General features: G+C 47.7%; 1 protein-coding gene across 1 annotated transcript in view; it reads right to left on the bottom strand.

The window, feature by feature from the left end:
- LOC311226366 (calpain-5) overlaps nucleotides 1–16,010 on the bottom strand; it is a gene marked incomplete at its 3' end in the record, with an annotated part of 219,655 nt that overhangs the window by 108,310 nt on the left and 95,335 nt on the right. The window contains 1 exon segment of the mRNA XM_084311795.1: nucleotides 12,450–12,918. Within this exon segment, the coding sequence (XP_084167921.1) occupies nucleotides 12,450–12,918 (469 nt within the window).

Here is a 16,010-nt window from a genome sequence, read left to right as displayed (position 1 = left end):
AAAGGTTTTGCCTGCTGTGCCTTGATACTAGCAATACATTCTAGTAATAAAAAAAACAAACACAAGAAAATAGTTTTAACTACTTTAAACTATAACTATAATCAAATATATAAATTAGTACTACTGGGTGTAGTGCTAATCAGATGTATGTACAGAGTTGTAGTATCAGTGATACAGTAAAGTATAAAAACAATAGATTTTTTGTAGTCATACTGGCCAGCAGCGTAACTAGTAAGAGTAGGTAAGGGATATGTACAGATATAGACATATAGTAACTAGTACAAGTAGGTAAGGGATATGTACATTTACATTTACATTTAGTCATTTAGCTGACGCTTTTATCCAAAGCGACTTACAACTTCTGTACAACAAGTCATCAGGGAGGGCACAACTCTATCAGCTGAGTAACAATGTTCATCAAAGTGTTGAGTGCTACAGTGTAGGTTAGTTTATTAGGACAAGTACATGACAGTAAGGTTAATTAGGGTTAGATGTAAATAGATATAGTAACTAGTAAGAGTATAGGTAAGGGATATGTACAGATATAAATATATTAACTAGTAAGAGTAGGTAAGGGATATGTACAGATATAGATATAGTAAGAGTAGGTAAGGGATATGTACAGATATACTAACTAGTAAGAGTAGGTAAGGATATGTAGGATATAGATATAATAACTAGTAAGAGTAGGTAAGGGATATGTACGATATAGTAACTAGTAAGAGCAGGTAAGGGATATGTAGATATAGATATAGTAAGAGTAGGTAAGGGATATGTACAGATATAGATATAGTAACTAGTAAGAGTAGGTAAGGGATATGTATGTAGATATAGATATAGTAACTAGTAAGAGTAGGTAAGGGATATGTACAGATATAGATCCAATCCAACTTTATTTATAAAGCGCTTTAACAGCCACAGGGGCACAAAGTGCTGTACAGAGGGATCATATTAAAAACTATAAGCAGCACTAAAAATAGATTAAAAAAGAGTACCAAAAAGGAGAAAAAAAGGTAAACATAGGCAGCAATACAAATTAAAATAGATCAGAGTACTTAAAAAATATTTAAAAGCAAGGGACACAGTAACAAAACGATACAACAATAACACAGTAAAACAATAAGATCATATAATTAACAGGCTACATGGTGTCGAAAGCCAGAGAGAAAAGGTGGGTCTTAAGGAGGCCTTTGAAACGGGGCAGTGATGAGGCCTGCCTAATCCGCAGCGGCAGCTCGTTCCACATTTTGGGGGCGACAACGGAGAAAGCACGGTCCCCCCTGAGCTACTATTAGATATATAGTAAGAGTAGGTAAGGGATATGTACAGATATAGATATAATAACTAGTAAGAGTAGGTAAGGGATATGTACAGATATAGATATAATAACTAGTAAGAGTAGGTAAGGGATATGTACAGATATAGGGATGCGTGATGTCTTGGGCATGATCATCACGTTAGCCTAGCTTAGCACAATGAATGGAACCGGACAGTGCCGGTTAGCTAGGCTAATAACGAAGCCAGATAGCTTTCTACTGAATGGACAGAGACACACGCAGCCAGCATGTAGACGTTATTTATTTCTAGCGTCATTCATTCATTGACCCGTTCTGTAGAAAGCTATCTGGCTGACTTCTCCAAAGTCGTTATTATTATTAGCCTAGCTTAGCACAATGAATGGAAGCGGACAGTGCGGGTTAGCTAGGCGACGTCATCGTTGGATTCACTTCAACGCTTTCGCTCGCTTCTTTGACATTCAGAATATTAGATGTGCTTCAAAACACATTGATAGCTGTGAATAATGTGACATTAGCAAATTATGGAAGTATGTTCCATAGCATACAATAGATTCACTGTCTGTCAGGAAAAGGCTGGTGGCACTAGTGTTAAGCATAGATGTTACATTTAAAAAATATAAGATCTGACAGTATGGATACTCAACCTTGCACGAGCCATCAATATCGTATGGCAAATGATTAGGGCCTATTACAAAAAATATATATTTATCGAAAGAGTCCTTGTCTGCACCTTCCGAGTCCGAATGCAAGTCAATGCTCGAGTCCAAGTCCAAGTCCGAGTCACGAGTCCTGAAAATAAAGACTTGAATCTGAGTCCTGGACTCGAGTACTACAACACTGGTTCCACGTGTCCACAGAAGATGTACGAAACAAAAGAAAATGAATAAAAAAAAGAAAAAGCTAAAAGCAGACTTCCCAAGTTCAGTACAAACTCTAGGTGCTTTAAGCGTGAGTCATTGGAATGTGTACTATATATAAATAGACATAAATATAATAAAAGAAAAATATATAAATATAGTATCTGTTGTGAAGGGCCAGATTAAACCGAATATATATATTTATTTATATATATATATTTAATTGTATTTGTATATTCTCTAATATTCCCTGATATCCCTTGTATATTCCTTGTACAATATGCATTGAATATCCATTCTAGCCTACTGAACATCCCATAATAGTCTCCATTCTACTATTGGTCGAGACCTTGGTGCCAGGCTGCCATACCCCTCAGACCCAGTTCAAACGTACCGCTCGACATGTACGAACAAGTCCTAGTTCCGCGTAGGAATTTGGCTACCGCACCACTAATGGGACTATTTGTTCATAGTGCGTATATATACTGCGCTACTAAAGTAGGACTTTCTTTTCAGTCCAGTTTCTTACCCTCCAATAGAGTCACAGACGTAAAGCCTCCCCGCGATGCCACGTGTGGGAGTAAGGCCAAGTTCGCCTACCATCGGTATTGAGACATCGTGTATATTAATATTTGAATAGTCATATTTGGCACTATATCGTCGAGTTGGACGTAGTCTATTAAGCTAATAATAGTCTGTTAATATATAGTGCTTCGTGCGGTGAGAATACTACCGTAGTCAGTACCCCATCGTTTCGGGCAGAGAACTGGCTGCTTACCCAGGGTGGTTGACCCTATGTGAAGCTGCACCCGAGGAGCCCCAGAGCCGACGAGCGAGTGGACCTGTATACCGGATTATTCTACCGACGACAGCCCGCCTTCCCAGGCACGGATTATGCTTTGGATACTTTGATTATTCTATGGATAAAGACCCCCGACACTACCGTGTGTTGGAACCCCCCCCCCTGGAGAGGACACAAGGTGAGGAGACGCTCTGCAAGACGAGGTCTCTCCACATCTCTCCCCCGTGGACCGGAGAGAGCCGGCCCACAAAGAGTCCACCTGCTTTCATCTGTGGTCCAAGGATCGCCGGCGCATTGAACGGCACTACAGTGGGTTCTCCTGGGATACCCTTGGCCGGACGAGGCAGCTGGATTCTACCCCCCCCCCCCCTCCTACTCCTGTCGGCTTACAAGCGACCGGATTAACCCCCTCTAGTGTATCCAGCCTATAATCATTAAAGTATCATTGCTGTTATTCCTTAACTATTCCAGGTCGTATATTTACCACCTGCGCCTTCAGAGATTGGACATTATCTATTGATATACCGACGAATACTCCTTGCCATAAAAGTGCATACTATTTCAATTCATAAATGTAATTAAGTGATTAAGTGCTTATTCTACACACCATCGCTGTGTAGGAAAATAAAGACCTGTTTCTAATTCGTACATTTGTGTTGGATCCGTTTCATCTACGTGAGAGTGTTCATGATAATATATTTATGCCGTGTACTGGGTGGCCGAATATTAAGTACAAAGGTAGTGGTAGTAAGTATCATATCTAGTAATACAGTCAGGGAATTGTACCCCTCAGTTACAATTGGTCCTTCGAGCCGGATGGTAATTAGTGTAATATTAATATAGTGTTATTAATATTGAAATGGCCTATGATGAACACTCCACGAAACGATCCTCCTAACCAACGCCCGCAGCGCGAACGACGGCTCCCTCAGTACTTAGAGGCTTACGCTGTCAGTCAACAACCTAGTCTTCTACTAACAGTAAACGCGGTAAAACTAGAAAGTAAAAGTATGTCTAACCCCAACGCCCAGACTACCCCGACCATAGAGGCCCCTACGGGCTCTAATGTAACTGACCAAGTTCACGGTGGGGACCAGTGGGAACCAGACATGACTTCACACCCCGCCAGTACTGAAGAAGTAGTCCCCGATGAGTCCCGGGAGGAATACAACGCTACCGAGAGAGAACTCGGCACGGAAGAAGACGGGGAGAGCACCGTGGAGATAGAGCTCCAAGGCTCCGCTAGGAGTACCCCGAGGGAAGGCTCCCCTATACAACCGCCTTCTCCCAGCGAGGCAGAGAGGACCCTACAGCAGGCCTTCCTCATCAGCCTGAACGCCGCTGCTGAACGCGACCGACTGCAGATCCAGCAGCGAAGCGAACACGAGCAGATACGTCTAGAAATAAGACGCATTCAGATGGAAGAGAATGTGGCCCGAGAACGAGCCGGTGCTCAACGGGACGCAGCGCGCGACAGACAGCAGTCGCAACTAATAGAACAGCTGATCAGACGGACAACACCCTCTCCCTCCGCCAGAGGCTCCAGGAACTCGTCTAGACACACCTCCAGGGCGGCATCCCCTAGCCGAGTAAACAACCCTGAACTTGACCAACAGACGAGGTCTATACCCCCCACAGACCACCTCCCCCCACCGGTCCAAGCGAGACCTAGCAACCGGGAAGGAGCAGCATATCCTGTGGAGAGGCTAAACCAGAGACTACAAGCACTGGATGACCTAACTGAAAACGAAGAGGAAGAGGAGGAGAACCGCGCCCGAAGACAGCACAGTACTCTACCGGACCAGGAGGTCCGGTACAGCCCAGGCTATACTCCCGCGGAGCTGCGCTACAGACCCCCGACTCTATACACGGGTGAGCAAGACGCACGACCCGCACCGAGGAACAGCACCTGGACAAGCGGGCCATGGTACACTGCCGGTACCAGCCCATACCAAGGAGCGGGAGGAGACTCGCCTAGGAGGCCTCTCCCCCAACGCTCGCCGATGTATCCACAGTCAGCGTCATACATTGGCACGCCTATGGTACCCGACTTCACCCAAGAGAACCGGGCCCAGTATACAGAACTCCGCATGTGTCTGGAGACCATGTTGATGGATGTATTGGATGAACGCCACAAATACGCCATCCTACTGCAGCACTTAAAGGTGCCCCGCGCACATAATATAGCGCTCGCCTACGCGACTTCCACCACCCCATACACAGCAGCGCTGGTAGCATTGGACCAGAGGTATGGGCGCATATGGGATTACGTGATCCAGGAGATCCGACACATCGACCGCTTACCCCCAGCAATAGACAATCGAGCACTGGACGACCTGTCCATCAGAGTGCAGTCCCTGGTAGGGATGTTGGGAGCGCAAAGAGAGAAGGGGAAGTATGAACTTTACGCCAACTCAAATGTGGAAAGGATCCTGGAGAAGCTGCCGCCCGCTCGTCAGGAGCGCTTTAGGCGGCAGAGGGACCACAGAGACCCGAATGGCCCCGAACCGAACCTCCTCGATCTAGCAGACTTCCTGGCGAGAGAAGTCAGCAGCCTACGGCTAGATACATTCGGACGGAGCACCCCTGGCTCCAGAGAAGGAACCAGACGACTAAATGATGGAAGAAGATCGGTGACTGTGATGCACCAATCGGAGTCAGTACCGAGCAGCAGGAGCCACAGTACCCCCTCCAGAACGGAGAAGTGGAAGATAGTGTGCCCCTACTGTGAGAAAGAACACTGGCTAGCGCAATGTGACTCCTTCCCCAAGCTGAACGCGGAGGAAGCAGGTCAATGGATAAAGTCCAACAAGCGCTGCTTTCGCTGTGCGCGCTCACACATGGCAGCCGAATGCCGCTTAAAGAAAAGGTGCACCAAGTGCGATGGAGCCCATCTGGACATACTTCACGACAGTAACAGACGGCGCCCTTCACCTGCACCATCCAGCCGTAAAGCGAGCGTCATGTACATCGATCCCGCCAGCAGCAGTGGAGCCCGAGTACTCCTAAAAGTAGTGCGTGTGACACTAAGCTACCAGAATAAAGTCCTGGACACTTACGCCGTCCTCGATGACGGGTCAGAGAAGACCCTGCTGCTCGCCTCCGCTGCGGCCCAGCTAGGGCTGCGGGGAAGCGAAACCCAAATGACAATTCGGACAATAAGACGAGATTTGAAGACGATAAAGGGCGAGAATGTCTCATTCTCTATCGCAGCAAGCGGCCAGCCTGAGCGACGGTACCAGATTGCAGACGCTTTCACCAGCCAAGAAATAGGACTGTCGCGGTACACATACCCCGTCGCCAAGCTGATGGAGAAATATGCACATCTGCGCAAGTTACCGATCCCGCTCATAGACAATGCTATGCCGACCCTGTTGATAGGCTCCGACCATGCAGACCTCATTGTCCCGATAGACCGGGTTCATACCGGACCCCGAGGCTGTCCTGCAGCAGTCGAGACCCGTTTGGGATGGACTCTCCAAGGCCCGCTCGCCAAATCTCTCAACCGAAGTACAGCCACTAGATGTCTCCACTCCCGAGTCACAGAGGGAGAAACCGCACTCCTGCAACACGTAGAGCGGCTATGGAGCTTGGAACAAATGCCCTTTAAGAATGGAAAGAAAGACATTCGCTCTAAAGATGACATTTACGCCATTCACCTCCTCGAGACAGGGACCAAGAGAGTCCCGGTCAACGGCGTGTTGAGATACGCCACGCCACTCCTGCGGCGAGAAGGAATGCCTACTTTCCACGCCAAGACAGACGCCATAGAACGGTACCTGCTGAACACGGAGCGGCGCTTAGCCAAGAACCCCGCCCAAGAGAGTGTATACCGCGCTGAGATTGAGAAGCTCATCACAGCGGGACACGTCACAAAGATGGACATTAAAGAGGCTGACCAGACCACTGAATCGTGGTACGTGCCCCACCACAAGGTCCATCACAACGGTAAAGACCGCATAGTATTTAACTGCAGCTACCAGATCGGATCCCAAAATCTGAATAAAGAGTTACTGCCCGGTCCCCAGTGTTGTGCTAGTTACTGAAAAATAGTAACTCAGTTACTTTACTAGTTACTTCATTTCAAAGTAACTTCGTTACTGTACTAGTTACTTACACCCAAAAGTAATGAGTTACTGTGAAAAGTAACTATTTAGTTATTTAAAAAAATAAATAAAAAAAAAAGATTGCTCCCGAGTCCCATGCCCCAGATAGTATTCAAAATCGGTTGATCAACTTGACGGTTTCCATTCACATCACCGAACTCTGCTAAGCAATGTGGTCTAGATACAAACACAAATCTGACACAAACAAATGTTGTCCCGAGTCAATATAATAAGAAGTGCGGCGGTTGAAGGAACAGCCTTGATGTCGCCGGAGCGTTTCATTATAACCATTATAATTCAAGGGTACTTGAACTGTACTGCTGTACTGTACTGTACCCATTCTGCAATCTGTTAATAAAGTTTTCATTCATTCATTCATTCATACTACGACTATGCTTGCACCTCATGGTACCAAAGCACCTCAAAGGCGCTTAAAACAAAATTACAAACATCACAAAACAAACTGGTCAGACTACTACTTGACCTGAACCCACCTCACCCCTGCCCACTTTGACAACCTAGGATGGCTTAGAGTAGACGACAGAGTACAGCAACTTGCAATGGGCCTGGTCTACAAGATACACTATACGACCGGGGTACCCATGTACATGTCAAAATACTTCCCAAAGGTCAGTGAATACCACAACCACTACACCAGAGGGAGCTCCACAAATCATGTAAAACCCAGATTCGGCTCAAACAAGGGACTAAACACGTTTCGCAATTATGCCACAACAATGTGGAACGCCCTACGGGTAACAGTACTGTATATTTGAATACCGTTTATGTCACAAATGTATCAGTACTAAATACCTATATGTCCCTATGCCATAAATGTCATGTATGTCATAAATGTCTATATGAATTGAAAATGGGGGACCCTGATGGAAACAAGACAAACGTCTTTCTCAGGTCTGCATCCCCTTAACAATTGTATGTATTGAGCCGTACTGTATTGTACCCATTCTGCAATCTGTTAAATAAAGTGTTCATTCATTCATTCATTCACCATCTTGCAAGTTGCAACGTTGTTTAAGATATCAATCAAAGCATTGCAACGTTAGAATAGTTAGGATATCAATTGTGCATGAAAGGACTATTTATATTGTTTGATTAGTATTATGAGATTCCCTGGCAGATTTCGTACAGTCAAAATCCGTTGATCAACTTGAGTTTCAGTTGCACTCACCAAAGTCTGCGGTGGTCGAGATGTAGTAACGTTACGTTAGTCGACTCCAGCAGCGCCTCAAACATGTTCTTTATCTCGTTTCCATGTTGTATATTAATTATCTCTCCAAGTAGTTGCTAAATGGTTTGTTAGTTTGTTACTGCGTTCTTTTTATGTGGATTCACATAGCGAGCGTTTGTTTTGTTTACAATAGAGAGGGTCTATTTCTTTCCGTAGCCGCATCTGGTTTTCGCACTTCTGATTGGCCAGTGGCCAGACTCGCCTCGTATCATTCTACGCGGGTGGGGATGAGGATAATAATAATCACTACCGCTCGCTATCAATCTACGCCGTATATAACGCAAATAACGCAGTGACGAACCATTCAGTAACGTAAGTAGCGTTACTGAATTTCAAAAGTAATGCGTTAGAGTACTAGTTGCGGCAAAAAGTAACTTCGTTTCTGTAACGCGTTACTTTGTAACGCGTTAGTCCCAACACTGCCGGTCCCACACTCGGCCCCTCCCTACTCGGCGTTCTACTCCGCTTCCGCCAGGAAAAGGTGGCCATCAGCGGGGACATTAAAGGAATGTTCCTGCAGGTGAGATTAGTAGAGGCGGACAAGCCCCTGTTACGGTTCCTATGGAGAGAGAAGCCAGGAGATGAGCACCCAGCCATCTACCAATGGGAAGTCCTCCCCTTCGGAACGACGTGCAGCCCCTGCTGTGCGACATTTGCACTACAGAAACATGTAGCAGAGGACCCAGCAGCGGACGAAGAGGTCCGACACAGCGTAAAGAACAGCTTCTACGTAGACAACTGTCTACAAAGCCTTTCAACCCAGGAAGAAGCCGAGGCTCTCCTGATTAAACTCCGCGCCTCATTGATCAAAGGCGGCTTTGATCTCAGGCAGTGGGCCAGCAGCGATCCGCAAGTACTGCGCAGCCTCTCCTCCGAGGACAAGGCAGCCAGCAGCAAGACCTGGATGGCTACAATCCCGGGAGAAGCCCAGGAGATGACCCTGGGATTGGTGTGGCGATTCAAAACAGATTCGCTTCACTACAGACACAAGCCCCTGACTACGGAGCAGGGAAGGCCGGCGGCGGCGCCGACCACCAGACGGAGTGTGTACACAACACTCGCCCGACAATATGACCCGCTAGGATGTATTCTACCGTACACCACCAGGGCAAAAATGATTGTACGAGCATTGTGGGACAAGGACCAGGGCTGGGACGACCCCATTCCCGCACACCTTGCATCCACCTGGAGAGAGTGGGAGATGGAGCTCCACTCACTCCCAGGCGTTAATATGCGCCGAAGCTACTTCCCACCCACGGTGAGGCCAGAGACATGTAAAATGGACTTACACGTCTTCAGTGACGCCTCAGAGGTCGCATACGGATCAGTAGCCTACTTGCGGGCCCAAGACCAAGGGGGAGAGATCTACACAGCATTTGTCCTCGCCCGCTCGAGAATAGCCCCACGCAAGCAACAATCTATCCCACGTCTAGAGCTCTGCGCAGCCCTAGCCGGAGCGCACCTAGCCACGCTCATCCAACGTGAGCTCACCATACCGGTGTCTAGAACAATCCTGTGGTCAGATTCCACGACGGTACTCGCCTGGATCAAATCGGACTCATGCAAGTACAAAGTCTTCGTGGGAGTCAGAGTCACCGAGATTCAAGACTTAACCGAAGAGTTAACCGGAGAAACAGAGTGGCGCTACGTTGATACAAAACAGAACCCAGCTGACGTCATCACCCGGGGGATGCCCCTGGATGACCTCACCCGTCGCAATGTCTACAGTGACGGCCCCGCATTCCTAAGACTCCTGGAAGGACAGTGGCCCATGCCTATCCCGAGGGCAGCAAGTCCAGAGGAGGTGGAAATTAAGAAGTCTGTGTTCTGTGGATTGAGCACCGTAGCCTCCACCGACCCTAACATAAACGATTGCACGTCCATAGAGAGTGCACAACAAAGAACATTCCTGCGGTACCACCCGGAGTGCAAGTCCCCCGCTGATATGTCAGCGGCTAACTACGAGGAAGCAGAATTGCTTCTACTGCAGCGAGCCCAGAGAGACTCGTTCCCCGATGAATTGGCCTGTCTACAGGGAGGAAAGCCCGTCCCATCCGACAGCAGATTAATTCACCTGGCCCCCGAGAGCGACGCTCACACCCTCATCAGAGTGGGTGGTCGCCTACGCAGAGCCCCCAATCTACCGGATGACATTAAATACCCGATCGTATTGAACAGCCGACACAAGGTCACAGAGCTGATTATAAAGAAATACGATGAGGATGTACATCACGCCAGGAGCAGTTTCCTACTGCACTACCTACCGTCTCTACAGACCCGCCAGAAGTGGGTAAAGGAGAGAGACAATTTGACAGAAGGAACAGTCGTCACGATTATTGATCAATCACTGCCCAGAGCTATGTGGCCGGCCGGCCGCGTAAGCAAAGTGATCACCGGTGCCGACGGCAAGGTCCGAGCAGCTGAAGTGCTCGTCCAGGGTCGCACTTACACCCGTCCCGTGGCAAGGCTCATAGAACTGCCTCGACTCCCAGACACAATCGATGATGACCATGACCCTACAACCCTATGACTTTGTGAAGTTGACTGACCCCTACAGCAAACCCTTATGTGTAAATAGACAACGCGATTAATCTGTCTCCGTTTAACTGATTAGGTCCGGGACCTATTCAGGGGGTGGCTGTTGTGAAGGGCCAGATTAAACCGAATATATATATTTATTTATATATATATATTTAATTGTATTTGTATATTCTCTAATATTCCCTGATATCCCTTGTATATTCCTTGTACAATATGCATTGAATATCCATTCTAGCCTACTGAACATCCCATAATAGTCTCCATTCTACTATTGGTCGAGACCTTGGTGCCAGGCTGCCATACCCCTCAGACCCAGTTCAAACGTACCGCTCGACATGTACGAACAAGTCCTAGTTCCGCGTAGGAATTTGGCTACCGCACCACTAATGGGACTATTTGTTCATAGTGCGTATATATACTGCGCTACTAAAGTAGGACTTTCTTTTCAGTCCAGTTTCTTACCCTCCAATAGAGTCACAGACGTAAAGCCTCCCCGCGATGCCACGTGTGGGAGTAAGGCCAAGTTCGCCTACCATCGGTATTGAGACATCGTGTATATTAATATTTGAATAGTCATATTTGGCACTATATCGTCGAGTTGGACGTAGTCTATTAAGCTAATAATAGTCTGTTAATATATAGTGCTTCGTGTGGTGAGAATACTACCGTAGTCAGTACCCCATCGTTTCGGGCAGAGAACTGGCTGCTTACCCAGGGTGGTTGACCCTATGTGAAGCTGCACCCGAGGAGCCCCAGAGCCGACGAGCGAGTGGACCTGTATACCGGATTATTCTACCGACGACAGCCCGCCTTCCCAGGCACGGATTATGCTTTGGATACTTTGATTATTCTATGGATAAAGACCCCCGACACTACCGTGTGTTGGAACCCCCCCCCCTGGAGAGGACACAAGGTGAGGAGACGCTCTGCAAGACGAGGTCTCTCCACATCTCTCCCCCGTGGACCGGAGAGAGCCGGCCCACAAAGAGTCCACCTGCTTTCATCTGTGGTCCAAGGATCGCCGGCGCATTGAACGGCACTACAGTGGGTTCTCCTGGGATACCCTTGGCCGGACGAGGCAGCTGGATTCTACCCCCCCCCCCCCCCTCCTACTCCTGTCGGCTTACAAGCGACCGGATTAACCCCCTCTAGTGTATCCAGCCTATAATCATTAAAGTATCATTGCTGTTATTCCTTAACTATTCCAGGTCGTATATTTACCACCTGCGCCTTCAGAGATTGGACATTATCTATTGATATACCGACGAATACTCCTTGCCATAAAAGTGCATACTATTTCAATTCATAAATGTAATTAAGTGATTAAGTGCTTATTCTACACACCATCGCTGTGTAGGAAAATAAAGACCTGTTTCTAATTCGTACATTTGTGTTGGATCCGTTTCATCTACGTGAGAGTGTTCATGATAATATATTTATGCCGTGTACTGGGTGGCCGAATATTAAGTACAAAGGTAGTGGTAGTAAGTATCATATCTAGTAATACAGTCAGGGAATTGTACCCCTCAGTTACAGTATCTATATATGAATAGACATTCCTGGGCGTCAGAGGTGTCCACGTCAGAGGTGGCTCACCTGGGGGTTGTGTAGGAAGGTGTCTCGGTGGTTGATGCACCCCCCGCATCGACTCCTCTTGTCCATCTGCGCCTCCCATCCTCCCTCCAGCTCTCCACTCTCCCTCCCATCCTCCTCCTTTACTTTCTCCTCCTTCGATGCAACGACCTTGTCGCCCCCTGATCCTCCTCCTCCTCTTCCTCTCCCTCCCTCCCTCTGTCTCTCCCCAAGTCGGGCCTCCTTCTTGTCCCCTCTCTGCTGGGCCCTTCCAGGCTTAGCAGCGTTCTTTGCCAGGTCTGGCGCACGGAGGCTGGGGAGCACGGTGGAAGGCGGGGCCCTGGGGGTGGGGGTGGTGGTGGGGGGGGCCAGAGACCACTCCCCGGTGCAGCATACCTCCCTCCAGTCAGAGCTGGGCCACAGCAGAGCCCTCTCCACCAGCCGGCACATCACCACGTCCGTGAAGTAGCAACAGAAGTCCTCGAACTCGATCCTGAGAGGGGGAAGGAGCCAGCCAGGATATGAACCAATCAAGTAAGTTACTACTCTGGCCAGTACGATTTACTACCATAGTGTCTTTATACCTGTATCAGTGTATCACTGTACATATTATACTACAACTCTGTACATACATCTGATTAGCACTATTACTCAGTAGTACTAATTTATATATTTTGTCACCCAGTTTAATCACATGTACATTGTATGTTACTATTGCACTTTACTGTTACATTTGCACTCTGGTTGGATGCCAAACTTCTTTTCGTTGTACTGTACTTGTGCTGTATAATGATAATACATTTGAATGTAATGTAATGTAATCTAATCTAAGGGAAATACAAAAGGTATATGAGGTAATACAAAACAAAGCAGGTGTGAGTATTCTTTAAGTATTCTTACACGGAGGTGACCACGGTCGTTAGAGGTCGTTAGAGGTTGTTAGAGGTCGTCTAGAGGGTAGAGAGGTGGTTCTACAGGGAATCTTTCAGGTGGAAGTGTTTGTACAGTATGTGTAACTACCTCCCCATGCCAGTATATAAGAATGTAGTTTAGTTTTAACAGCAGGTTTTTCCATCGACAACATGGAAATAGATGACCCAGTCCTTTCAGACCATTCACTGATCTCTTTTGATGCTCTGTGTTTTGTCCCCATTTCCAAAGCTATTGTCCTCTCGCCACATTAACCCCTCCACTGCCATTAGGTTCCGTGATGCCTATATAGCTGCCCCTAACACCTGCAGTATTGAGGCCTCTCCTGCCCAGCACAGCACTGAGATCCTTATCTCAATGTTCAATTCCTCATGCTCCTCCATACTCGACTCTGTCGCCCCCCTTAAACTCAAAAGATCTAGATCTCAGCCCTGGCTTGATGAGAACACCAGAGCTTTAAGGAGACAGTGCAGACAGGCCGAGCGCAGGTGGAAACACAATAAACTGCAGATCCACTATGAGATCCTTAAACATCACCTCAAACAGTATCAAGAGGCAGTTAAGGTGGCGAGAGAAAGGCACTTCTCAGAAATAATTGCCAAAAGTTTTCACAATCCCAGAGTCCTTTTTTCGACCATTAAGTCTTTCACCTCCCCTCCTCCCGCCCCCTGCCCTGATGCCTCCCCCTCCAAATGTGAAGAATTCCTAAACTTCTTCATTGGGAAGGTGGAAACCATCAGAGTAGCCATCTCATCGTCCTCCTCCACCCCCCCTCCTACCCAGCCCCCCTGCCCGGCCCCCCCTCCTGCCCAGCCCTCCTGCCCACTTCCCCCTCCCTCCCACCCCTCCTGCCCAGCTCTTTTGAACAACTTCCAACCCATCTCTCTAACCAATCTCAGAGAGCTGGTGGCAGGCATGCGGACTGTCACATCCCCCCTTGATGCCCTCCCTACCCATCTTCTAAAAGAGTCCATGGACATAGTAGGCCCCAGTATTTTGTCTATCATAAACAGCTCTCTGGAATCTGGCTCTGTTCCCTCCTCCCTTAAGCACGCCATGGTTGAGCCCCTCCTAAAAAAACCTAACCTAGACCCTGCTCTTTTCAATAATTACAGGCTCATATCCAAACTACCCTTGCTATCTAAGATTTTAGAAAAGGCTGTCCTGGCACAGCTCCTCCCCTTCCTACATCACAACAACCTCCTACACAAATTCCAGTCAGGTTTCAGGGCAGGACACAGCACTGAGACAGCGCTAGTAAAAATGTACAATGACCTGCTTCTCACCATCGACTCAGGTAGCTGTGCCATGCTCCTCCTCCTGGACCTCTCTGCCGCGTTCGACACGGTCGACCATTCCACCCTGGTCGATCGTCTCGAACACAGGCTAGGTATTGGGGGGTCTGCCCTAAACTGGTTCGCATCCTACTTGAGCGGCCTAGGACAACTCTCCACCCACCTCAAACCCCACGTCAAGAGCCTGGGTGTAATCTTTGACCCAGAGCTCAAATTCGACCGGCAGGTAAATGCCGTAGTCAAGTTATGCTTCTTCCAACTCCGCAAGTAAAATAAAAACAATCCTTTCACCCGTCGACCTGGAAACAGTAGTCAATGCATTCATCACATCACGCCTTGACTACTGCAATGCCCTCTACACCGGCATCAGTCAGGCAGCCATGTCCCACCTCAAAATGGTCCAGCACTCTGCAGCTAGTTTCCTTACCGGCACCAGAAAGAGAGAGCACATCACACTAGTCTTAGCCTCCCTACACTGGCTCCCAGTCCCACTTAGAATAGATTTCAAAATCCTCCTCCTCACCTTCAAGGCACTATCGGGTGCCGAGGTCATCACCCCCTACGCAGCACCCAGGTCACTAAGATCCTCCAACCAGGCTCGGCTGGTACCCCCCCCCCCCCCCCCGCACCAGACTAAAAAAGAGAGGTGATCGCTCCTTCAAGGCCGTAGCCCCAAAACTATGGAACCAGCTTCCCCTGGAGATTCGATCTGCCTCTATGCTGGAGACATTTAAGGCCCGTTTAAAACCCCACTTTTATTCCCTAGCCTTCGATTAATCCCAATTCTCCCACACCCTAACCCACACACTCCCATGCAATTTTATCCTGCCCCCTCCCTCTTGTATCTCTTCTTGTGCTCCTCTGTCCCTGGTGTGCTATACTGTACTTTGTGCTCCCCTATCCGCTTGTCCTATTTTTTTAATGTACTGTCCTGTCCTGTTGTGCCTTTTTGTATTTGTGTATTTTATAGGACATTGATTTTATGCTTTGACTGTACTGTACATCACTTTGGTTGGCTCTCGAGCTTTTAAATGTGCTCTATAAATAAATTACTTGACTTGACTTGACTAGTTGTACCATTCAACCAGTCAATTTAGCAGGTCAAGTAAGTGTTGGTAAAACTCTTAATTGATCACAGCATTTTACATTCCTCTCCACCCTGGGAACACAGTGAGGTTATGTGAGGTGAGTAGACAGTAGTCTAGGATATATCACGCCTTGTCTCCATTAGCTAATGTTCCGCCAGGCTGGGACTAGTAGCCATGGCCAGGTTTTGTATGGTATGGTTTGCGTCTCCATTGCTTTTCTTGTAAACTCTCTGGGTGCGTCTCCATTGCTTTTCTTGTAAACTCTCTGGTTG

Source organism: Notolepis coatsorum (genome assembly GCF_963971535.1).
Source record: "Notolepis coatsorum genome assembly, chromosome: 4".
In the NCBI taxonomy this organism is placed as follows: domain Eukaryota; kingdom Metazoa; phylum Chordata; class Actinopteri; order Aulopiformes; family Paralepididae; genus Notolepis; species Notolepis coatsorum.
The sequence above is the reverse complement of the archived record's forward strand: the minus strand, read 5'-3'. Positions and strand labels throughout refer to the sequence as shown.